The sequence below is a fragment of the Drosophila pseudoobscura genome, chromosome 2 (assembly GCF_009870125.1).
Source record: "Drosophila pseudoobscura strain MV-25-SWS-2005 chromosome 2, UCI_Dpse_MV25, whole genome shotgun sequence".
Lineage (NCBI taxonomy): Eukaryota > Metazoa > Arthropoda > Insecta > Diptera > Drosophilidae > Drosophila > Drosophila pseudoobscura.
In genome coordinates, this window is record NC_046679.1 from 23,429,076 (window position 1) to 23,452,259 (window position 23,184).

The 23,184-nt window shown below is 47.0% G+C and overlaps 6 protein-coding genes and 1 long non-coding RNA gene across 8 annotated transcripts; 3 read left to right on the plus strand and 4 right to left on the minus strand.

The window, feature by feature from the left end:
- Positions 1-842: 842 nt before the first annotated feature.
- Positions 843-3,068, minus strand: LOC117183251 (uncharacterized). The gene is made up of 3 exons (XR_004468392.1): positions 2,689-3,068; positions 1,206-1,965; positions 843-1,112 (listed from the first exon to the last, which is right to left on the minus strand). It is a non-coding gene; the product is annotated as an uncharacterized lncRNA (long non-coding RNA).
- Positions 3,069-3,462: 394 nt separating this feature from the next.
- Positions 3,463-7,713, plus strand: Mat89Ba (nucleolar protein 6 Mat89Ba). Its single transcript, XM_001359428.4, has 6 exons — positions 3,463-3,733; positions 3,790-5,231; positions 5,296-5,406; positions 5,463-6,703; positions 6,765-7,168; positions 7,232-7,713. The coding sequence occupies exons 1-6, from the start codon at positions 3,701-3,703 to the stop codon at positions 7,637-7,639; spliced, it is 3,639 nt and encodes a 1,212-aa protein (XP_001359465.3). The 5' UTR covers positions 3,463-3,700; the 3' UTR covers positions 7,640-7,713.
- On the minus strand, positions 7,701-9,038 carry Mst89B. Its single transcript, XM_001359429.4, has 2 exons — positions 8,828-9,038; positions 7,701-8,761 (listed from the first exon to the last, which is right to left on the minus strand). Exons 1-2 carry the CDS (start codon positions 8,886-8,888, stop codon positions 7,833-7,835), a joined length of 990 nt encoding a protein of 329 aa, XP_001359466.3. The 5' UTR covers positions 8,889-9,038; the 3' UTR covers positions 7,701-7,832.
- Positions 9,039-9,081: 43 nt separating this feature from the next.
- On the minus strand, positions 9,082-11,669 carry asun (integrator complex subunit 13 asun). The gene is made up of 3 exons (XM_001359430.3): positions 10,013-11,669; positions 9,648-9,953; positions 9,082-9,574 (listed from the first exon to the last, which is right to left on the minus strand). The coding sequence occupies exons 1-3, from the start codon at positions 11,545-11,547 to the stop codon at positions 9,391-9,393; spliced, it is 2,025 nt and encodes a 674-aa protein (XP_001359467.2). The 5' UTR covers positions 11,548-11,669; the 3' UTR covers positions 9,082-9,390.
- Positions 11,670-11,843: 174 nt separating this feature from the next.
- Positions 11,844-14,525, plus strand: bor (ATPase family AAA domain containing bor). 2 transcript variants are annotated; one of them, XM_001359431.4, is made up of 5 exons: positions 11,844-12,214; positions 12,343-12,817; positions 12,876-13,899; positions 13,964-14,103; positions 14,168-14,525. In XM_001359431.4, the coding sequence occupies exons 1-4, from the start codon at positions 12,001-12,003 to the stop codon at positions 14,057-14,059; spliced, it is 1,809 nt and encodes a 602-aa protein (XP_001359468.2). In that variant the 5' UTR covers positions 11,844-12,000; the 3' UTR covers positions 14,060-14,103; positions 14,168-14,525. The 2 variants fall into 2 exon arrangements, with proteins under 2 accessions (XP_001359468.2, XP_033232402.1); XM_033376511.1 differs by having other exon boundaries at positions 13,964-14,525.
- A 2,373-nt stretch (positions 14,526-16,898) lies between these two features.
- On the plus strand, positions 16,899-21,168 carry LOC4802574 (arginine/serine-rich protein PNISR). Its single transcript, XM_001359432.4, has 9 exons — positions 16,899-17,494; positions 17,555-17,840; positions 17,918-18,080; positions 18,311-18,592; positions 18,841-18,943; positions 19,324-19,380; positions 19,775-19,902; positions 19,967-20,198; positions 20,263-21,168. Exons 1-9 carry the CDS (start codon positions 17,005-17,007, stop codon positions 21,030-21,032), a joined length of 2,511 nt encoding a protein of 836 aa, XP_001359469.4. The 5' UTR covers positions 16,899-17,004; the 3' UTR covers positions 21,033-21,168.
- Positions 21,065-23,142, minus strand: LOC4802575 (zinc finger protein 287). The gene is made up of 2 exons (XM_001359433.4): positions 22,897-23,142; positions 21,065-22,831 (listed from the first exon to the last, which is right to left on the minus strand). Exons 1-2 carry the CDS (start codon positions 23,044-23,046, stop codon positions 21,302-21,304), a joined length of 1,680 nt encoding a protein of 559 aa, XP_001359470.4. The 5' UTR covers positions 23,047-23,142; the 3' UTR covers positions 21,065-21,301.
- Positions 23,143-23,184: the final 42 nt, after the last annotated feature.

Consider the following 23,184-nt stretch of genomic DNA (forward strand, 5'->3'; position numbering starts at 1 on the left):
ATAAAGCAGCAGCCGCCGCGGAAAAGAAAATCAAACACAAAAAAAACAACAAAAACACACAAAGTTTAAATAGAAAATTCTCTGGGCTAAAAATAAAATCTTTTTGGCAAACCACAAAAACAACAACAAAACGCGAAAAGCCACTCAAGTGATAGTTGAACTTTTGCCCAAGTGTGTGTGTTTTCTTGGCTAACATTCACACACACACACACCCATACACGTATATACATAAAAGCCAATCTATATAGCGGGATATAGTAGGAGTATAATGTGCGATTGTGTGCCGCATACAGGTGGCATAATCTGTTCAATGGCAGCACTTTCGTGTGGCACAGCTCCCTTACGATTTGGCATTGAATATATTGAATAAAAGCAGAGTATTTTCAACACAAAGGAAAGGTGACTTGTTGATGTCACAGGAAGATAGGTATAAATCCCTATTGCAGCATTCGTTCAATCATTCGAAAAAGTCGATTGACCAATCTTATCGTTATCATAACATTCATTCATTCTACATCTAAACTTGATAGCAACATTTATGAAAACAATCAACTCTTCCGGCGCCTAAGAGTGTTTTTTTCCTGCCAAACTTGGGAAAATAGGCTTGGTAATGGGACTGTTTTTTATTTCTGGACATACCAGAGTTTCAGAGTCTTAACCACCCATCGCCCAATCGAAATTAAGTTTAAATTTAAAGTTTAAATTACAATGCTAAAATAGGGAACATTGTGGTAGGGACAAAGTAACAAATGGAACGGTACTCTCTCTGAGAGTTCCTTTTTGACATTGGAATTTCCATTCATATTTTTTTTTTTGTTTTTTTTTTTTTACTTGTCAACTCACCTAGCTTGCCGTTCGCGTCGCTGCATCTTGGTTTCTGTTTATTTTTTGTGGTTGTCAATGACTGCTGCTCCGACGAAAGCCTTTTGAATTTCGATTCAAAAAATATTAATCACTTTCTATAGAATTTTGATAGCGAATTTTTTTATCGGCAAAATGGAACTGGAACTATTGTTGGATTGGTGTGCTGGTTGCTGCTTTCCTCTGCTGCTGCTGCTGCTTGCGTTATTTTGATCGGTAAGAGTGATCCGAGATGCGACTTGCTGGTGGATCTGTTGGATCAGATACAGATACAGGGTACGGGGCCACTGAGAGACACGGATGTACGGACACGCACGGACATGCACGTACACACACACACTCACTTAACGTTCACGCATGTCGCGCATGCGGCCAACACACACGTTTACGTTTGCGTTTAAGCTGGATCTCTCTCCGGCCGCTCTCCCGCTGAAGAGTACAGGTGTGCGTCGGTCGTCGTCGCTCCCGCTCCCACTCCCACGTTATAGGCTGTGCTAGCTTACAGTTATTCCCGTTCCTTTTCCCGTTTTAGCAGCAGCTGTTGTTGTTGTTGCTGTGAGGTCGTCGGTTGACATTAAATATGAAATTTGAGCAGCATTTCTTCGAATTTTATGGTTTATTTCTATTGTTTTTGTAGAAATTTCATGAAAATATTATTGAATTTTGTATGGGGTTCAGGGGGATGAGTATGTGTGTGTGTTTAGGTATGTGTCAGAAGGCGGGCTATTTTGTTTTTACACTCGGACGTTTCGAAGGGGAGTTTTGTTCTACGTTAAATATCTCTATTTATACAATTTCTTTTGCTTGTACAATTTGACAAGATCACACTTTTCAACATTTTCCTCCAACAAATCAAGCCCAATTCTGTGTATAGTATTGTTTTCTGTTCAATTTGTTGCTATGTATGTATTTTTTCTTTTTCACATTTTAGCGCCGGCAAAGAACAACATAACGTAAAATCAACAACAAACAAAACGCTTTCTTGTGGTGTAGTTAAATTCTGTTAATAAAGATTTAACCGGTCAGCTCGCGTTTTAAACATTTACAACACATCTCTGCGGGTGCTTCCCGATAAGGGCAGGCGGAGGTCGTAATCAGATCAAGCTGCAAGTAAAAAATGAAAGAATTGCATTAATTTACACCTCAACAAAATGTCCATTCTTGCACGGTATTTCTATCAGGCAGGGCAGTATTTTTGCTTGGTATATTGGGTGAAGTGGACCTGCTGGTGACGGCATGGTCACACTGAGTGGCACTGAGGCTAACTAAATTTGCTTTTTCTCATTGATTTTCGTTTAATTCACAGCCTTGTTGTCCCCCAAATGCTCTTTCAAACTGCCATGCACTTGAAACGCACGGACTTTGAATCAATGAGAGTCGGTATTGCATGTGAAAATGATTGACACCTCCTTTGGACCAGGGCAGACAGAATTAGGCCAATTAGTGGCGTTGCGTATCATCCTCATCCTCTTTGGGCCTGTTACAGTTTTGGAAGATGTCTCGGCCACGGCTAGGCAGAAGGCCAAGCGATCAATTTTCGTACGTGATTTCTTTTATTTTTATAATTTTTCACGTTTTGTTATTCGATGCAGCCAAAAAAAACTCGACGGCGGCCAACTGATGGCCAAAGAGACAGAACGAGAGAGAGTGAGAGAGCGCACGTATGAGAGGCAGAGAGGGTGTAACTACTCAAGTTTTGGCCATATTTTTTCATTGAGCCGCCTTTTGCCAACGCATCATTATTTACCGAGGGCTTTATGTTCTTCCCCAATATTGAGTGATTTTCACGCGTAATTAATTTGGTGGTCCCGTTTTTTGGTGATTTACCTTTTAGACAGTTTTGCACGCATTTTCACTACGCCTCATTTTTTCACTTATACACTGGCACGCACGCACTCACAGACACAGTTACACACACTCACACCAGGACCGAACTCAATTTTGCAATTTGAATTACTTTTGCACTAACTAATAGCGGTGTGTATATTAGTTGATTTTTCGGGCGCTTCGTTGACTACTTAGTGCACTACTTTTTACATATTCATCATAGTCTATTTTCGTTCAATTTTCAATTAAACTCTTCTCAAAAGACCAAAAACGCACGCAAGAGCACGAGAAAAATGGTGCGATTTTTTCCCTTGCTTGCTCACACACACACCGCACACACACAAACACGGTCTGACAGTGGGGCCGTGTCGGGAAAGGACGGAAACGCTTCAGCGGCGTCAATATAATATACCAGATTCACATATTCTTTTAATGTAGCTAAACCTAATACATTTCCCCCGATTTGGTTATATTTTGTGTTTATTTCATAAAAATCCTTGCTATTTGTATTTCAGATTGCCTTGAGAAGTGTCTATAAAATACCAAAGAAAATACCACAGCACTGCCCAATTAGCCGGCAGCTTTGTTTACACATTTCCACTCGCAATCGTCAAAAAACCTATCAATCGTTCTGCACATGTCCCTTTTGTGACTAAAATATTTTATTTCACTTAAGTCAATCTTGACCATCTTGTAGTGTCAGCCAGGACCAAGGGCAAAGAGCAAATATCTTCACCCAAGTTACACACCACACACTTACACACAACACGGCACGGCTGCCACCGGACTATGTATTAAGCAAAACAATTTTAATTGTTTATGAACATATTTCATTAACTTTTGTCCACTCCGCACTAAATCCTTCGATTTTTTACAGTTTGACCTAAAATCTACAGCTTGCGGCCAGGGTGACCATACTTCGGCTGCAGATAAAATACCCAGGAAAATACTGAATGGCAACACGTGCAGTCCAGTCCAGATAACATAATTTACATTTGATCTGTTGAGCAAAATGGGTAAAATTAAGAAAATTCAACGGAAAGGGGTAAGTTACGGAATAGAGATAACGGAAAGCATAGCTTAAAAATTGCATTCACCCAGCCACCGGCCACGAAACGTCCGCCAAAAGCCGCTCGAACAGAATCTGCAGACTCTGCGTTGGGTCTTGATGCACACAGTGATCTGGAGAAGCCAGCCACAAGCAGCGATGATGGTTTCGAGGAGCCGACGCCAAAGCCAAAGCCATCCAAGAAGACCACAACATTGCCAGGACCCGTCTCGATCATTGCGCAAAAGAAGAACAAGTTCAGGACAGACGATGGGAAGAATGTGAAGCCACCGACGCTGGAGGAGATGAAAGAATTGCGTGACACACGCAATCTCTTTCACTCGAATCTCTTCAAGCTGCAGGTCAAAGAGATGCTGGAGGAGATCCAACTAAAGACCAAGTACACCGAGTACATAGACAATTGGATGGAATCCTTTACAGTCTTCACACAGCGGCTGAAAGATGGCTTGGTGGAGAAGAGCCAGCTGGAAGTGCCCTTGAATGTGGACAAGAAGATATCGGGCTTTATCTTCTCCAAGCCCACGAAAGAGCCTCAACTGATTGGTGCTGCCTCCACGGGTACTTTGCTGGGCCCAAAGATCGTAGTAGATGTGGCCCTGGAGATGCCCAAGGACTGTCTACACAAGGATGACTATCTAAACCTTATATACGATCAGAAGCGGGCCCTGTACCTGACCTACGTAACGAATCAGATGAGGAGCGATCCGGCCTATTCCCAGGATAATTTTGCCTTTAACTATCATGGCAATAATCCTCTCAAGCCAGTGCTGGAGCTAACGCCAGCCGCCAAGCAGGTGTCAAAGCACCTACAGCTGCGTTTGTTTATCACGGCGCCACAGAGCACCTTTAAGCCGGGCAGATTTGTGCCCTGGAACAATAATATACGGCCCACATACTATAACGATGAGTGGGATGAGGAGGAGGCACTGCCGTCCACACAGCACTATAATGCCAGTGTTCTGTTTGACCTGACGCTGGCCCAGAACCAGGCACTCCTCGACAAGGCCTTCAAGGGCAGACGCAACTTTCAGGACGGTCTATTGCTGCTCAAAGTATGGCTGCGTCAGCGGGAGCTAGACAGAGGATTCACTGGCTTTGGTTCGCACATCCTGGCGGCGTTCATCGTGTATCTAAATCAACAGCGCATACTGCATCAGTCGAGCAGCAGCTACCAAGTGGCACGCACCGTTTGGAATCAACTGGCCAACACAGACTGGACGAATGGCATCACCCTAGCGCCCGCCTCAGGCCAAACAGAGCAGCTGAGCACCATGGCCGGCTACTACGATGTGTGCTTCATGGATGTCTCCGGACAGCTCAATCTCTGTGCGAATGTGCCGCTGGGAGTGTACCAGAGGGTCCGAGCAGAGGCTAAACTAGCTGTAGACTTACTGAATGATATGAAATTGAATAGTTTCCCGTACATTTTCATGCAAAAGTGTCCACTGTACACGCGCGTGGATAACATACTAAAGTGAGTCTTGAATGGAGTTCTTTCTGAGTTCTCTGAGAGATTTAACTATTCTGTGTTTCCCCAGGATCACAAACTACTCGAGTATACAGCAAATGCTTGTTCTTCATTCGAAGCCGCAGATGAAGTACGATTTTGCGAGTTATGGCTATCCTCAGCTGCTGCAAATCCTGACAGAGTGAGTAGAATGCATGTCTCATTGCTTGCTGGTATAATTAATTTCAAACTTTATAGGCTTCTGCAAAAGGGACTTAAGCAACGTGTCCAGGCCATTCTACCCATAGAAACCGTCAGCAGTGCATGGCCCGTCGAGAGCAAGGCCCCTATCATCGGACAATCCATACAGCTGGGTCTCATACTCGATCCAGAGCATGCGTATGAAGTGCTCGACAAGGGACCGTCATCCAACGATGATCCCGAGGGATCTGCCGAGTTTCGAAAGTTTTGGGGCGATAAATCCAATCTGCGACGCTTTCAGGATGGCAGCATCACGGAGGCTGTTGTGTGGGGCACAACCAAAGATGCGCCAAGCAAGAAGCGACTGATTGTGCGGCAGATCGTGATGCATCTGCTGGAGCATCATCTCCAGCTGGACAGCAAGGATATCCAGTATATTGCAGCCGACCTAGATTTGGTCTATCAGCTATCGCCCTGGTTTAAGGTGTCCAAAGTGAAGACCAAACTGGAGCTGCAGCAGGACACGGATGCGGAGGCACTGAGTCCCAATGTGATACGCTGCTATGATGATTTGGCGCGCCAACTCCATGCGCTGGATGATCTGCCCCTGGAGATTGTGTCCATTTCGAGCATATCCCCGGTGTCCCGCTACTGTGAACCGATGCCGGTGCTGCCGCAGGCTCGCATGATGGCCGACCACATCCATGCCAGCCACATCCAGCGGGTAATCATTCAGCTGGGACAGAGCGGCAAGTGGCCAAATGAGCTGAGCGCCCTGAGAGCACTCAAGACGGCATTCCTCATTGAGATTGGCGAGAAATTGAAGGCGCAGTGTCGTCTCAACTGGTCCATTACCTCTGAGGGCCTGCTGGTCCTCAAGCGGGGCTTCTGTTTCCTGCTGGAGCTGGCTCACAACAAAGAGCTGGCTCTGCTCAAGCAGGAGGTCACCGAACGGGGAGTGACGAAGTATGTGGATAACCCCGAGAGTCGTGCCCTGGAGCAACGGCACTACATCCTGCCCAAGGTCAGTGGAGCACTGCATTCCCTGCATCAGTCGCACTCCGCCTATGGGCCGACTGTGCTGATTGCCAAGCGCTGGCTGGCCACTCAACTGCTGGATGACGGGATCTGGCCCCCGATGGCCACAGAGCTGCTGGTTGCCCATCTGTACCAGCAGCGAAATGCTCCTCAGGCCATAGCGGCACCCCAAACAGGATTCATACGGTTCCTGCATCTGCTCGCGCACAGCGATTGGAATGGAGAACTCTTTCTGCTGAACTTCAACAGCAGCTGGCAGGGTGAGTCTCCCCAGTGGCTTCTCTCTCAATCCTACTCAATCTGTATTCTCTTTTTAAACAGAACAACAAATTGGCGATCTGGAGCACAGTTTCCGCAGCGATCGGCAGAGCTACCCGCCCCTGGCCCTGGCCACTTCGTACGATCAACAACACGCCGGCCGTCTGTGGACCACCGGGGAGTCGCCCAGTCTGCGTATCCTCTCGCATGTCTCTCGATTGGCCCGCCATGCACTGGAGATGATTGAGACCAGTCTGCAGTCGAAAGATCTGAGATTTGTGCGCCCCGCGCAGCTGTTTCGCGGCTCCAGCGAGGGCTACGATTTGGTGATACAACTCAAGTCGGACTTGGTGCCCAATGCTCTGAGCTATGATCTCGGTTCGCCCTTTGTGTCCTTTGATCAACCGAATTACCTGTTGCCCAGAGCAGGAAAGGACCCACTGGCAGCGATTGTCCATCAATTGAGAGTAAGACTTGACTCTAACTTCAAGAAATTCTGAAATTCATTTGATTTATTGTGCGATTTGCAGTCTGCCTATTCGGACTATGCTGCCTTCTTCTACAATCCCCATGGCGGCAAGGAATTGGCCATTATGTGGCGTCCCCCAGCAGTGTTTGCACCAAAAGCCTTTAAGGTCACGGAGCTACAGGCGTGCACGCTCTGCGACAAGGGCAAGGTTCAGGTGGTGAGGGAAACCCTAGTGGAGGACTTCAAAGTGCTGCTCAAGGACTTTTATCTGCGCATCAGTACGCCGGAAGAGCTCAAGCGAGAGCAGCGTGAGCACCAGAATCCCAAGAGGTATTTCAATGCCAAGCCGCAGGATAACGAATCCTGTTCCAAGTCAAAGAAGCGTAAGCTGGCAAAGGCAGCAAAGGTGCAAGCTCCATTGAAAAGGAAATCTCTCATCAAGAGCAGACCCCTAAAATCGTTGAGCTAGTTATAGCTGCTATATAGAAAGTAAGGATGCACCACAAGGATTCATAATTAAAGCTAGAAGATAGTTAAGCCAGACAAGATTTATAAATTAGTTAAAGAAAATATGGGAAAATAGAATGCAATTGTGGCTTGCTGTCCTTCGCTCTATTATTCTCGTGGCGTTGACGCTGCTGTTCTTCGTTGTTCGGATTGTTCTAAACAGATGAAGCGTCCTCTAGAGGGGAGAAGTAGACACTTCGAGAGAACTTTGCTTTATCCCTTTGGTAGCTGCGCTGATCCTGTTGGGCTGCCGTTAGCTGCTCTTGTGACTGTGCACGAATACGATCTTGAGCACATCCACGAGACTTATATTGTGCACATCTACTCGACTGATGCTGCTGTGGTCGAAACCTCCCCTCCCGCGGACTGCATCGATGATAGCTCTGCCCATCCGAGTATGTGCATGTTTGTTGGGACTTGCAGTGACGGCTGGGACACTTGGACTCCTTGGCGGGCACGCTACCTTCCGAACTTCCATTGCAATTGTCCTTCGACCCCGCATCTGATAAATTTGCAGGTGAAGATATATTTACATTGCTCTTCGATTCCGCAACCGACATATCAGACGCCACGGTTTTCCAAATGGACTTGGAGCCAGTACTGGAAGCAGTCGAAGAAGTTGTGCCCTTGGTCTGGACACAGGCATTCCGAGCAGTATGAGAATTACAGCTGGTATGCTGACTCCTCGACTTTGGCGGATCGTGCTGGCAAGCACAGCTCTTGGTCAGGCTAGAGGTGGAGGTGGCCGCACTGTAGCGCAAGGGTGCGCGATTTGAGGGTTCGATCTCCTTCTCCTTGGACCAGGCCATTTGGGTAGCCACATCGGCCACATTGCCTGGGGCCGGTTCCGCCTTCTTCCGACCAAACAGTTCCTGCAGCGGGCCGTTCGGAGGGGCTGTACAAGGCAGCGCCAGAGGTGTGAAGAGCCCGCCAAAGTAGTTGACTGGAGCTGCTGCGGGTGCTGCCGTGGGAAACAGATGGACATTGGGCGCAATGCGATCGTAGCTCAAATAGCGTATATCCTCCGTTCGCCTTACATCCTGCTGGGTGAGCACAAACATCTCATTGCCCACCATCACGGGAACTACAATGGGGGAATAAGTGATATGTTGGGGAAGTGCGCTTGAAAGACATATAGTCTGGGTCTTACTCTGAATCAAGGGAGCCGCCTCCTCAGATACTTGCAGGAGCTTTTTTACATTGTTTGCCATTGTCTTGCGAAAGTGCGAATAATTTTGAATATTCTCTAGAAATTTTTCTGTATATTTTTGAATAGTTTCTCTTTAAACATTACACAAAACACAAAGGGCCAAAAAAATGCCAAAATGTTTGATTGAATCAAAGGAATATAAAGAGTACAGATACAGAAATAATTCAATATGAAGTTTTCTACATGGACAGATGTAACATCTAACTTATGTGAATCTTTAATTATTAAATCTACAATATCTGCAAAGTACTTTAAAAACAAAGAACTTGTTACTTTTCCAATGGATTATGGCGCGCAAAAGGAATCCTTAACCATTAATGTTTCGCCTTAAAGGTAGTTCGGAACGTTGAGAACACCTAGAGCCAACTTTGCCAGTGGGTAAAGAGATTTTCCGAACGGGCAGAAAGGTAATGCAGTTTTTGATCCAAGAAATTGTAAATCCCAAATCATTCTTCCTTATCCCTAGGCTTATGAGCAATTCTGTATTTTCAGCTTCTATTGGACTACTCTTTCGGCGCAACACCAACTCCCGATGCAGCGGCAGCAGCAGCAGCATCCTTCTCCTTGTTACCGAAATCGGGATACAGCTTGGCTATCTGTCCAATGGGTGTGCAGATGCGGCCCGAGAAATCTAAACGTTTATTGGATTGACTTCGTTCCGCAGAGGAAATGATATCCAGCAGAGATCTAAGACGAAGAGAATCCATAGGATATGTAAGGGAAGAGTAAAAGCTTAAGGAGGAGGTGGCGTAAAGCTTACCTTGTCCCACAATTGGACATGCGCCGTTTGCTGGCCTTTAGCAGGCTGTTGGAATTGGTGCTGCTGCTGATACTGACATTGCTCATGGCCTCCAGTCGCTCGGGCGACAGGGGAGACTCCGTAAAGGATCGGAGATTGGCTGTGCCTGCCTCCGATTTGCTGGGGGCATCGCCATAGGCGGCGCGAAGAGTTTGCAGGCTCTCCAGCAGATTCTTGTGATGCACTGTGCTGGCATTTAGCTGAATGAGCTGTTCCAACTCCCTGTACAGCAGTCGATACTGATCCTTGGCCTTGTGGGGTTTTAATCTGGAAGATGAAACAGGTTAAGTAAACGAATTAATTGAAGGACTAAAAGCTCCTCCTACCGCGCTCCATTCGTGTGAGTGAACGGCAAGACATCGCCTCGAGAGGCGCTCTTGTACAGCTCATGGATGTGCTGCTGGCAACGCACTTCGTCCTGCTTGTCCATCTCCTTGACCAGCAGGTGGAGGAAGTGCGGCAGCCAACTCAGATGCCGCTGCAGATGGAACAGCACTGTCGAGGTGGTGGTCAAAGGAAAGTAGCGTGGCAGTCGTCGCGGCAAATTGGGTGCTGCAGGATCTCTGGATTTAAGCGGCACCATTCGGGACATCTTCATTAGTTGTCCCAGCTCTGAGGTGCGATAGTCGTTCACTCGGCCGCCGGGGCCATCGGCAATGGAGGGTGCCTCGTCCATGCAGGAGCGTGTGATGCACAGAGAATGGATAAAGATCTCCCCACCGCGGGCAGACAGCATGTGACTGGTGGCCTTGGAGCCGGTCTTTCGAGGCATCTCCAGCAGCACAGAGCGTCCGTTAAGCAGAAAGTTAATCAGACACGAGCTGGGCCGCGACGTAACATCCACGGGCGTGACCAGAAACTGGCCCAGGCACGGCTGCAGATCGGCCGATCCGCAGCCACGGGGCGTGCACCATTTGAGGGTCACCGTCTCGTAGGTGGCCCCCTGCTTGATGCTGGTGGGGAGACTAAAGTCCGGGCCACACGTTATGGAATGGGCACGACGGGAATGCAGAATCTCCACATCGTAGTTCGCACTGGAATTGGCATTTTGCTCCTCCTTCATCGGTATATTCGTCACCGTTGTGCTGGCCAGATCGTAGTGATCGAGAATGAGATGCGTCAGCTTGTAGGAAATATCCGGGGCACCCACTGTATGAATTTCCACATCCAGCAGAGGGGAAATCTCGAGCAGATTGCGATTGGTCACCATGGAATCGATTCCCAAAGGAACAATATTGAGAATCACCAGGTGACAGTGATTGATCCCCAGTCCCTTTTTAGGGGGCGTTGCGGACAGTACATTCTGCTGGATGAGCACCGTATTGAAGATGTCCTCGAGGCTCTTCATGCTGGTGTTGTCCCTCGCCGAGGTGATGCATATGACGCGTCCCTCGTTGAGTATCAGATCATCGGGTATACCGCTAGCCATTGCCTGGCTCTGCTCGTCCGTGGGCTCAGCCAGTGCCTCAATGGCCGCCCGCAGCCCATGGATCACTGAGTAATCCGACGACTGGGGCATGCTGCGGGACGGTACGCCCACCATGACCATCGCATTCATCACATGCGACATGTTCTGTGTGCTGGCGCTCCACGTGTTTACGATGTGGGCCGCCGTGTCTGAGACTATGAAGCGCACATGCTTCTTGCCCGGAAACAGGTCCCAGACTACGCGACAGTACTCGATGGAGGATTCGCAGGCGCAGGTCCACAGACTCTTGCTAAACTGGCTTGAACCGCCGGCGGAACTGTGGGCAGAGGGTTTGCCCTTCAGAAAGTCCATGGATATGTACTCCTCGCTCGCTATGCTGAAGTATCGCGTGTGGTCCAGCACGAAAATGGTCTTTTGGTTGCGTTCGAACATGGTGGGGACGGACGCCTAAAAAATCAGCTAAAAGCCAAACAAAAAATAAAATACAAAATATTGTTTGCCGGAGAAACAGCTGATTGATATCGGACGGGCCGATTTAGTTATCGAAACGTCGGAAAAATCATCGTTGCAAATATCAGTTGCAATTATACGCGTAAAACGGCTACATTGTGCTACACACACACACTAAATTGTACGTGTATGTACATGTTTTTCCAACTTTATTAAAGCTAACTTTAATAAATAAATAAAACATATAAATAAAACAAAATGTCGTTTTACAGCACTGTCAATCAGCTGTTATCTGTCAAATCAGAATCACGTTGTACGAACAAGTAACTTTTAAAATTATTTGATAAGCACATTTGATTGTTTCAGACGAAATTAAACACTCATTTGTTAGTGAAACACGACTTTTGGTCAACCCATTTATCAGTTAAAGCAGTCATGTCGTGGTTATTGGGCAGAAATCGTCAGCAACCGCAGCCAGATCCTTTTGCTGGCGGCGCCGATGGAGCCGATCCCGAGGGTAGAACTGCCGGCGGCAAGGCCGGGGATGCAGAGCTAACCCGCGCCGAACGTAAGGCCATGGAGGCCTACCGCTTTGATTCATCGGCACTGGAGCGGGCGGCAGATGCCGCCAAGACCCTAGAACGTTCAAGTAGGTGGAAAATTTCATCAGCCAATTGCATAATCGACATGCGCCCCCGAATGCTATCAAAGTTGGGGCGCGCGCTTGTGTGTGTGTTACTGTATGAGTGTGTGTGACCTATGATAATGTCTTTACAGAACATGCTCGCGAGGCTTTGGAGCTGTCCAAGATGCAGGAGTCCACCCGACAGGCGGAGTACAGCACCAAGGTAAAGGAGTACGAGGCCCACATTGAGCAGGCCAAGGTGGAGCAAAGGCGCATTGATCACGAGGAGCGACGCAAGACCCTGATTGAAGAGACAAAGCAACAGCAGCAGCGTGCCCAGTATCAGGATCAATTGTCACGCAAGCGGTACGAGGACCAGCTGGTCCAACAGCAGCGGGTCCAGGAGGAAAATCTTCGCAAGCAGGAGGAGAGCGTGCAGCGGCAGGAGGCTATGCGCCGTCAGACCATTGAGCATGAGATCGAAATGAAGGAGAAGAATCGCTTGAAGCTGCTAGAGCACGAGCTGAGGGCCAAGGCGCGCGTGGACCGTGAGAATCGCGATCTGAACTTGGAGAAGATTCGTTTGAAGGCGCAGGAGCACCGTACCACTGTGATGGAAGGCATCAAGTGAGTGGGCTTTTATAGAACAACGTTTAGATGTCATTGCATGTTTGTTCCCTTGCAGAACGGCTGGATCCGTGATTGGAGCTGGTGCCGAGGCCATGCTCACCGATTGGGACAAGGTGCTGACTGCCGCTGGCGGCCTGTCACTGCTTGCCCTTGGTGTGTACACGGCCAAGGGTGCCACCGGCGTTGTATCCCGTTACGTGGAAGCGCGCATCGGCAAACCATCGCTGGTGGGAGAGACCTCGCGTTTTGCCTTCCTCGATGCCGTGAAGCATCCGTTGAACTACATCAAGCGACTGCGCTCCAAGCCGGCCGATGCACTCCAGGGCGTTGTTCTCAATCCGAGTCTCGAGGAACGTCTACGTGACATTGCCATTGCCACAAAGAACACACGCATTAATCGTGGTCTCTACAGGAATGTGCTGATGCACGGCCCACCCGGAACGGGTAAGACCATGTTTGCCAAAAAGTTGGCCGAACACTCTGGCATGGACTTCGCCATCATGACTGGTGGCGATGTGGCGCCCATGGGCAAGGAAGGTGTTACAGCCATACACAAAGTGTTCGATTGGTCGCATGCCTCACGGCGCGGCTTGTTACTGTTTGTGGACGAGGCTGACGCCTTTCTCAGGAAGCGATCGTCGGAGAAGATATCGGAAGATTTGAGGGCCGCTCTCAACGCCTTCCTGTACAGAACCTCGGAACAGAATCCCAAATTCATGCTCGTTCTGGCCTCAAATACGCCCGAACAGTTCGATTATGCCATCAACGATCGTCTGGATGAGATGGTAGAATTCACGCTGCCCGGCCTGGATGAGCGTGAGCGTTTGTTGCGTCTCTACTTTGACAAATATGTGCTCCAGCCCGCCGCTTCTGGGGCCAGGCGCTTCAAGTTGGACACGTTCGACTATGGCAAGACTTGCTCAAAGATGGCTCAGCTGTGCAAAGGAATGTCTGGACGTGAGATCTCCAAACTGGGCGTGTCCTGGCAGGCAGCCGTCTACGCCTCTGAGGACGGTGTGCTGTCCGAGAAAATGGTTCTGGACCGCTGCTATTCGGCCGTTGAGCAGCACAAGCAAAAGGTGAGTTTATCTAAAAATTTTATGTTTCCGTTTGCTAATAACTGATTCAAATACCTTTTCGTAGATGGCTTGGTTGTCGGATCAGGAGCGTGCTGACCATAAATCGATTACGGGCGGAACTATTGCCGCACCCTTAACATTCACTGCCAACAAATTGTGAGGTGGCGGTGATGACCATGGAATACGTGGACTTCCTGGAAGAGAGTAAGCAGCTCTGGCCAGACTCCATTCATTCACATGTTTAGTTTTTAATTGTCCTAACTTTAAGTTGGTAACGCACAGGGCTTTTTCTGATTAATGGATACCAAAACAACAGCCGAGATCAACATACTGTATGTATATATTACGTATGTATATGCATTTTACTATTTGTACAAACAAAATCCATGAAAGACTGGCGTGTTCATAAATGCAATTAAGTTTTACCTACTGATAATTGTATCATAAACGCTATAGTAACTCTCAACAGTATGTACAAAAAGAGCAGCAAATATTTTCGGCACCTGTTGTTGCATTTAGTAAGACAAAGCTTTGGATGTATATTTTAAATTTAAAATTAAATGGTCGCGGGGGCACTATGAGAGATTTACATTAAACTTCTCGCCGGCGTTGGCTATTCATTTGAATCTTTTGCCAGTGTTTTCCTATAAAAGAGTATGAAAATATAAACATAGATCACTTGTTAAAGGTTGTGTTTTAACCTCCTTATCTAGGTTTTGAACATTTATATATATTTACTTATATATTTGAGTACCATTTGCATATCTTTGCCAAATTGTATCACAATCAGGTGACTATCATTCTAAATCGGCAATAAGATCTGGGGTGGGCAGAATGGCGGTGTACTGGATCAAAACTCTGGTCTGGGGCTGTTGGAACGGAACGAGATGTTCGACAATGCAATTGCCGATATTTGGATCAAAGCCGACTCGAATCCCTCCCTTGAAGCACAGATGCTCTAGGCGGAAGTTGCAGTGCCATCGCTGAAACAGATCCGTTCCTTTTCGGCTTTGGTGCACCGCAACCGAACGGAGTTGCTGCACTGGCGAAAAGGCAAGAAAAAGTCGGCCACGTGACAGTCTTCCACATTGTAGTGTGGAGTTACGCGTCTGTAATAAATAAACCAATAAAAAGCGTAATCTTTGATGCTATAGCTAACACCTAATGGTCTTTCACAGATGGGAAAAAAATTAAACAAAATTGACATGGCGAATCCATTTCGGGGAAATCCACATTTACATTCTTGGCCAAAAATTGATCTGTCTCATTAAAAATTCCAAAAGGGTCAGAATTGAACGATTCGCAAAAAAAATCATCTTGCACCTACACAATGAGGGCAAATCTAATAAATATATTAGTGATTTGTTCTAAGTGTTTCGACAATTAAAAGTGCCATTTCTCGACTAAAAGCTCGGAATTCCATGGAAAATCTGCTACGTTCCGGCCAACCAAAGATATTGACAGACAGAGAAGAGCGAAAAATTCTGGAAGAGAATAGGAAAAACCCACATTTATAGGCTCCAAAAATAAATGGTGCCTTGTCATCATAATTGGGAACCAACATTTCTAACGAAACCGGCCTCAGGGTCCTCAGAAGCAATGATTTCCATGGAATACATACATATGTCCCAAAAAAAAACCATTGCTGTCTGGTGTTAATGTGTCGAAGCGTCTAAACTTCGCTTAAACGCGCGAAACCAAAGACTTTTTATACTGGGAACGCGTCATATTTAGTGATGAAAGTAAATTTAACATATTTGGTTCTGACGGCGAGGGAAAAGTCTGGCGTAAGCCGTGTGAAGCGCTGAAACTAAAAAGCATCAAACCAACGGTTAAGCGTGGCGGAGGATCTGTGCTAGTTTGGGGATGCATGTCGGCTCGAGGCGTTGGCAACTTAATATTTATTGATGCTGCTAAAATGGGTATTTCAAAAGAGGATTTCGTTTTTAGCAAGATGACGCCCAAAACATACTCCTGGAATGTTAAAATGTGGTTCTTGTACAATGTAAAACAGGCTAATACTCCGCCACAAAGTCCAGATGTGAAGCCCACTGAGAATTTGTGGGCCCACCTGAAGCTGAAAGTCCAGGAGCGTAAGATTAGATGGTTTTTGAACAAATGTGCAGTGATCTTGCCTCCATTTTATATGCTGCGGAACACGTGACATTTAAGCAGCGCAGAGGACTCAAACTTTCTTCTCGCTCTGGCATATCTGTTTCGCTGTCGGTCTCTCTTCCCTCTTTTCATTGGTTCTGCGCACCATACTTTGTCTATGTGTGTGTGTGTGTGTGTGTAGGTTTCCGACGTAGCGATGACACCTGCTTCTAGTGATAGACTGTTTCATATCCGCCTATATTCTAATTTCTTTGATGGAACATTATTTGTACACTCTGTTGGGAACTGGGACCTGATATACCTTTTAAAATACCCTGTCTTAATAACTATGCTATCGAGATAAGGTCTTTATAAATTACGTTTAACACGCGTTTTACTGTACACGCATCATGTCTTTAAATACCAGCAACATTGCGACTGTTTTTTTGTTGAACTATTTTGTTTAAGCCTTGTTTTAGCCAAAATACAACAAAAGCAAGTACTAAAAACTAGCCAATCTTGAAGAAAATTTATTCATCAACGGCTTAAAATTATTTGGGCAGATCTAAGGGTTTTAGTTAGCCAGAATTATTTAAGGGAATATACATACAAATTGAACAATATGAACGACTATCCTCTTTCGCTTTTTGTGCTAAAACCATTTTTTGTTTGACCATTTTCGCCAAAAACCCTTTTTTAACGCCAAATGAAATAAAAGCAAGTATTTAGAATAAGCCAGTTAAGTAGAAAAATTATTCATGAATCGTATAAAATTATGTGGGCATGGCTAAATGTTTTTTATAGATGGTAATATTCCACGGAATATCAAAATTGAGGAATATGTATAATAGAACATGAGCTCCTCAGTATATTTACGGTATATTTTTTAAATCGGACGGTATATTTTATCGATAAGTCCGCGGACCTTTAACATCTCTAGGATCGAAGAAAATTTGTTTCGGGAGAAAATTTTGCTGAAAAGTTGCTATATCTGTAGCTATACAATACGGAATGTTTCCCGGTGGAAATGCTAATGCCGATCTTGGCTACAACAAGCGCAACCACAATCAGTTTATGGCCCAGCTGCCTCCACCGCCCCCGTCTCACTTTGTCCCTGCGGCAACCGTCGCGAATCCCTTGGTGGCGACAGGGCTTCCTCTGACCATCGACTGGGCACAGCTCGCCCAGCAATGGATACATATGCGTGACAATACTCCGGCTGGAATCGCTATGCCCATGGCACCGCCGCCCCCCATTATTGGCAATGTGTCTGGGTATCAGCAGCAGCATATGCCGACGCTGCCCGTGAGACCGCCGGCGACCACCGCGAAGATAACACGTTTTGAGGAGCATGGCGAGGCTGACATGGACATGGACGATGACAATGAGCGAGGACATGGTAGTGAAACGCCCCCTCCCGCTCCTTCGGTTACGCAATCGCAGTGGCTGGGACTTAGCGGAACAGCACCCAATGCGGCAGTAGCTGCCTTCAGCAATACGGGTGAGTAGCCGACTAGAGAGTATTAACTGGCTGACGGCCTAATGCTTATGTCTCCTTCAGGCAAGCCACCGTGGAGCCAGTGGCCTAACAAGACGGGCAATGCCTCTTCCAACCGCACAGCGCATATTCCCTCGTTGCTCAAGCTCAACGTGAGCAATCCCAATGAGCCGCATCAACAGCTGCAGGCACAGAATCAGAATCAGCAGCAGCCACAGCAACCACCACAAGCACATTCACACCAACATGAGCTGCAGCCGCAGCCAGAGAGCAGTAGCAGCGGGAACATCAACAGTGCCAGCAGTGAAATTGATGCCAACAAACGGAAAATGTTGCCAGCTTGGATAAGGTAAGGCCGGAAAGAAATAATATAAATTAAACAGAAAAATGAAAAGACCACACCTGTCGTCTGGCCCTGCATTACAGAGAGGGTCTGGAGAAAATGGAGCGCGAGAAGCAGCGACAGATGGAACGCCAGCATTCCACAGTTGGGGATGCTGAGGTGCTACTCCAAGCTACAAGCAATGTTAAGCAAGTATCTAGCAAATCACTAACAACACCTGTTAATCCATTGAACATCGCGAATGTGGTAAGTAAAAGGCAAAGGCATGGCCAGGTTATTATCGACTCTCATTACCACCCACTACCACCGACCAACAAAAGTGTTAAAAGTGCAACACATACATGCGCTACACCCAATTGGTTGCACACAAACGATACTGAAAACCGATACTGAAAAAACTGACTAAAAGACAGACAATTTGCAAAGGCATGGAATGCTGGGAACACATGAAATTTAACATGAACTTGAACATTCAGGCCAGCGACAGCGAAGATTCCAATACTGGGGAGGAGGAGGCGGCGCACGCAAAAGCATCAGTGGAACCGAAAGTACTCGTAGGTAAAGATATATTGAATAAGGCTGGCTACAGAAGAAGCAGCAGCAGCAGCAGCGGTGATAATGAACAGGAGGTGGAGAATGAGAAGGAGTCGGACAACAAATCCAAGTCTCTGGAGGATGCGGAAAAGGCAGACGGTGTGACAGGTGCAACAGAAGCTCCTGGCAATGGTAAAAACTACGAAGAAAGACTCGCGGATCTGGTAGGCATTCACTATTTGACTCGGATGTATGCGCTCAGCCAGGCAATGAAATGTGATCTATAATAATACGAATCCTATGTGGGGTTCCCACATTGCACATGCAGGCACGTGAAGAAGGAGCCTGCACCTCTTTCTAGCCTATTTCTATGCACACATCTTCGTTTCATTCCCTGGCCAATGGCTGCGCATCCAAGAACATATATACATTACATTAGTCCCGAATGAATCTATAAATACCAAATCTATAGATGCTTTTGGTGCGTCGCACATTAACCGAAATACTGCTGGAAACGACAAACGAAGAGATTGCAGCCATTGCAGCAGAAACATTAAAAGCGCATCGCGCTAAAGGTACATTATAGACACTTAAGAAACATCTCTTCCTTCCCCCGAAACCCGATCTCTTCCAGCGTTCAACTCGCGTGTGTTTTGTTGGTGTGTAAGTAGCTAGAACATAAGATGACGGAAGATCTCTCCATCGAACGATCCTTGCTTGGAAGAGAACTCTCCCCCTCGATCTCTTCCTATCTCTTCCTGACTCGTTAATGAAATCCCTGTGAGATGGCTCGGCGATCGCGTTCTTGATTTTACGGTTTCTTCAATTATTCTATTGTTATCTTATGTCTCAAATTAAACACAAAACACAAATCAAAATGAATCCCTTGCTGAACAATTTATAATCGTATTATATAATATACTATATATATATATGTATGTGTGTAAATCAAAAGCATCATCAGCCCAAGTGATTCGCAAAAGCGCCTTGTCCTCCATTACCGGAAATTTGGGTAAGTACACAATATTCACTATGATTATCCCTATGTTTCGTTTTGCACTATTTTCCGTTTTAAAGGTAGCCTGAGTTATGCTTAAAGACCCCACCCTCTCCCTCTGTGCAGCCCGTTGTAACGCCCTAAATTTATACTCCCTTTCGCAAAAAAGAATGGTACTATAATTGGATTCTCTAGTCTATAACTTCCTTTACTTTGCTACCACCCCAGCCTCCCTTTGGCGCAGTTTGAGGCTTTCGTCTCGAATCACTCCCTTCGTCTATGTCTTTGTCTGTCTCTGAAAATGATTCCTATATGAATTCGTATTGAAGTATTCCCATAAACTGCGCCCGATTTGCATCGCGATTGTCTCTGGTAGCCACAATTAGCACTTGACTGATTTGAATTATAGGTTTAGCAGCCTATGGCGATTCTTCCAGCGAAAGCGATGAGGATGAGGACGATGAGGAAGGCGCGCGCAATGCGGAAGCAGCAAAGAGTGCTGATAAAAGCGTCCAACTCAGCGCGGAGGAGTTGAAGGTTAGTTAGAACACCAAAACCGAATCGTCTTATGAACATGGTACTAATTACTCTTATTCCATAGGCTCGCATACGGCGTAGCAAACGAGCATTTGAAAGAGTCATTGATGACATTGAGGATCGTGTGGCCAAGCAGGAGCAGCGCGATGAGCAGACACTGCAGCGACATCGCAAGCAGGAACGAGAACGTTCAGATGCTGACAAGGAAAGGCGACGTACCCATAGTAATCCTGAAGCGCCTGGGGAGACAACTGCTAAACATCCCACAGCCCATGATAAACTGCTCCAGTTTAATGGTTTGTGCATTTGTGTAATTTTATCCACAAAACATTGATTAAATCTCGTATTTATTGTGGACAGGCAAACGGCCGAGTCGCAAGGAGCGTACCACTCGATTCAGTGACAACAAGGATGGGAAAAACTCAACGGCAAACTACGCCCAAATAGTCGCCACTGCGCCTGTGAGCTCTAGCTCGGTTCTTGCAAAGATGAAGCCGGTCCCCAATTTGGCAACCAATCTGCTACAGATGCCAGAGGCAGTCGCCTGCATGCTGAGTGCTGCAGAGAAGGCCCTAAACAAGGCCAACAAATCGTCACGAAAGTCAAAGAGCAAGAGACACCAGTCGTCGGCATCATCTTCCTCCAGCAGCACGAGTAGCAGTAGCTCTAACAGCGACAGCGATGACAGCAACAGCATCTCCAGCAGTTCCAAAACTTCCAGCAGTCGCGGCAAGAGCAGCAGCAGCCGGCGGACAACAAGCAGTCGCCGTGGTCAAAGCGATCATGCCGGCGGTAGCAGCAGCAGTAGTCGGAATAAATACGAGCGCCGTGATCATGAGAGGGAACGAGAGCGACGTCCTCGTCGTAATCGAACGCATTACATCGGTGGGAGGCGCAACAGCAGTAGCCATCAGCCACATCAACGACGGCCGCGTGAGTCGAGCCACTCTGGCGAGGAGGATGCCGGCAGCAGCAGCTATCGACGCTCCTCGCGGCACAGCAGCCATGCCAGCAGCTATGATCATGGCAAGCATAGACATCGCTCTAGATCCCGATCGAAATCGCGTAGCACTCACCACTCCCACTCGTATTCCTCCTCTTCCGCGTCGCAACAGCGCAAGCGCCACTGAAAATACAACTACTTACAACTATTATGAAATTGTTAAATATCTGTTTTTTGTCTATTTTCTTCTTCAGTTTTAAAAGATTTTAGTTGTCATCAGTTTTTACTCAACCTAATAAAAAGATATTAATCAAGGCTTAAAACAATTGTGGAATTAAACAAAATACAACCAACATCTTGTAGGTTAACATATAAAATAAATATTCCCAGGCCCGTCAATGCTAATAACTTAATAACTTAGCTTTTTAATTTTAAAGTAAATCCCCAATTTTGTATTTAACTATGCCTTTTGACCATCTTTGAAAAGGGATCACCGTAGTCGACCTTGCCGAGCTCGTAGTGGGACATGTTGTTTCGATGAATGGTTAGGCAGGCACCGCTCTTGAAAGTCCACTCACAGACGCCACACTTGTAGATCAGGGGCTTCTCCGGATGGGAATACTGTTTTGGCAACGGTGTCTGGGGCTGCGAGGGCGCGGCTTGTGGTTGGTTAAGTCGATCCTCGAAATCTCGTTTCCGCCGCATACGTTCTATGTCCTCAGCTCGACGATTGTTAACACGAGATTTTAAATAAGGATCGTCAGTGGCACCACCGGCGCTCGGGCTTGCACATGTTGCCATGTGGTGACCTTTTTGATTCCGATGGACGTTCAGTAGGGAGCCAGAGACAAAACTATCCCCGCATACATTACACTTGTACGGACGCTCGCCCGTGTGACGGCGCATGTGGATCTTCAGGTCGTTGGATTGCACGAAACTCTTGTCACACTTAACGCAGGCATACGGACGCTGGCCCGTGTGCAGGCGCATGTGTCTGGCCAGCTTGTTCTGGGATATGAATTTCTTTGAGCAGATTTTACATTCGTTGGGTCTTTCGCCCGTGTGCTGACGCATGTGTAAGCTGAGGTCCTGGCTGCGCGGAAAGGCCCTCTCGCACTGGTCGCATTTGTACGGATTCTCGCCAGTGTGCCTGCGTATATGGATGGTCAGGCTGGAGGTGGGAAAACTAATGCCACAGTGCGGGCACTCACGACGCTTTGCGGTGCGTTTCCGCGTGGAGCTGGCAGCTGACTCCGTTGCATCTTTGGCCGCTTCCTCTGGATGGAATGCCTGCATGTGACGACGCAATGTGTCCTGGCGCTTCAAAATGCGTGGACAGTACTTGCAAGTCAGCACGCCGCGTCCACTGCTTTCGTTTGCCAGCTCCTGGGCGGCCTCGTCCGCGGTCAGACTGTGGGCAATGGCGATGTGCCGGGCGAGCGAGTCATTTTTGGCGAATACACGCGGACAAATGGAACACTTAAAGATGAAATTCTGTGAGTTTGTTAGCCGACTGCCCAGCTGCGAGGGTCGTGAGTTTGCCACGGAGGGAGGTTCCTGCTCTTTCTCCTCTTTCACATCCATATTTTCTTCATCCACATTTTGTGTAACATCCAAGTCATCGGACTCAAATGGTATTTCAGTCTCCAATTCTTCTAGATGGTCTGTTTCATAGACCGGCTCGATAATCGCTTCTGCTTCTGAAAACGGCACTCCCATCACAGCTTCAGCAGCATGCTCCGCATCCGCCGTGACAGAAACAGCCACAGCCATCTCCTCATTGTCACAGATGACGGGCAAAAAATCATCCTGGCTACCCAATTCGAGAACCTCCACATGGATTTCCTCCCGTTCCTTTATGACAGCCACTTGCTGCAGCGTGTGCTGTGCGTTTTCCACATCGAGTATAAAATCATAAGCGGCTATCAAGCGGCGGGTACAATTCTGACACAAGCGGGTGGGCATATCTGCTTCGTTCCAGGTGCACTGGAGTGGAAATTGTTATAGCCATTACATTTCAACGCATATAATTCATGTTTCATGGTTTTTACCTTCACTTTGGAGACTGTTTCCAGTAATTGCCACAACTCAAAGTTTAGCTCATTGTACTGAATCTCATCGTTCAGACGCAAGGCGCCCTCGTTTGTCTCCAGACAAACGCGGCAGCTTAAATCAGTAATATTAATAACTTGATTCGGCATTATACATCGAACTGTATTTCTGTGTTTTTATTTTCTACAAATAATTGTTTTTGTCCACAGCTGGCTTAGAGATGGGCGATGGGCATCTGTTAACAGTCACAGTCACGAAATTGTACGATATATAGTCAATGTCTTAAT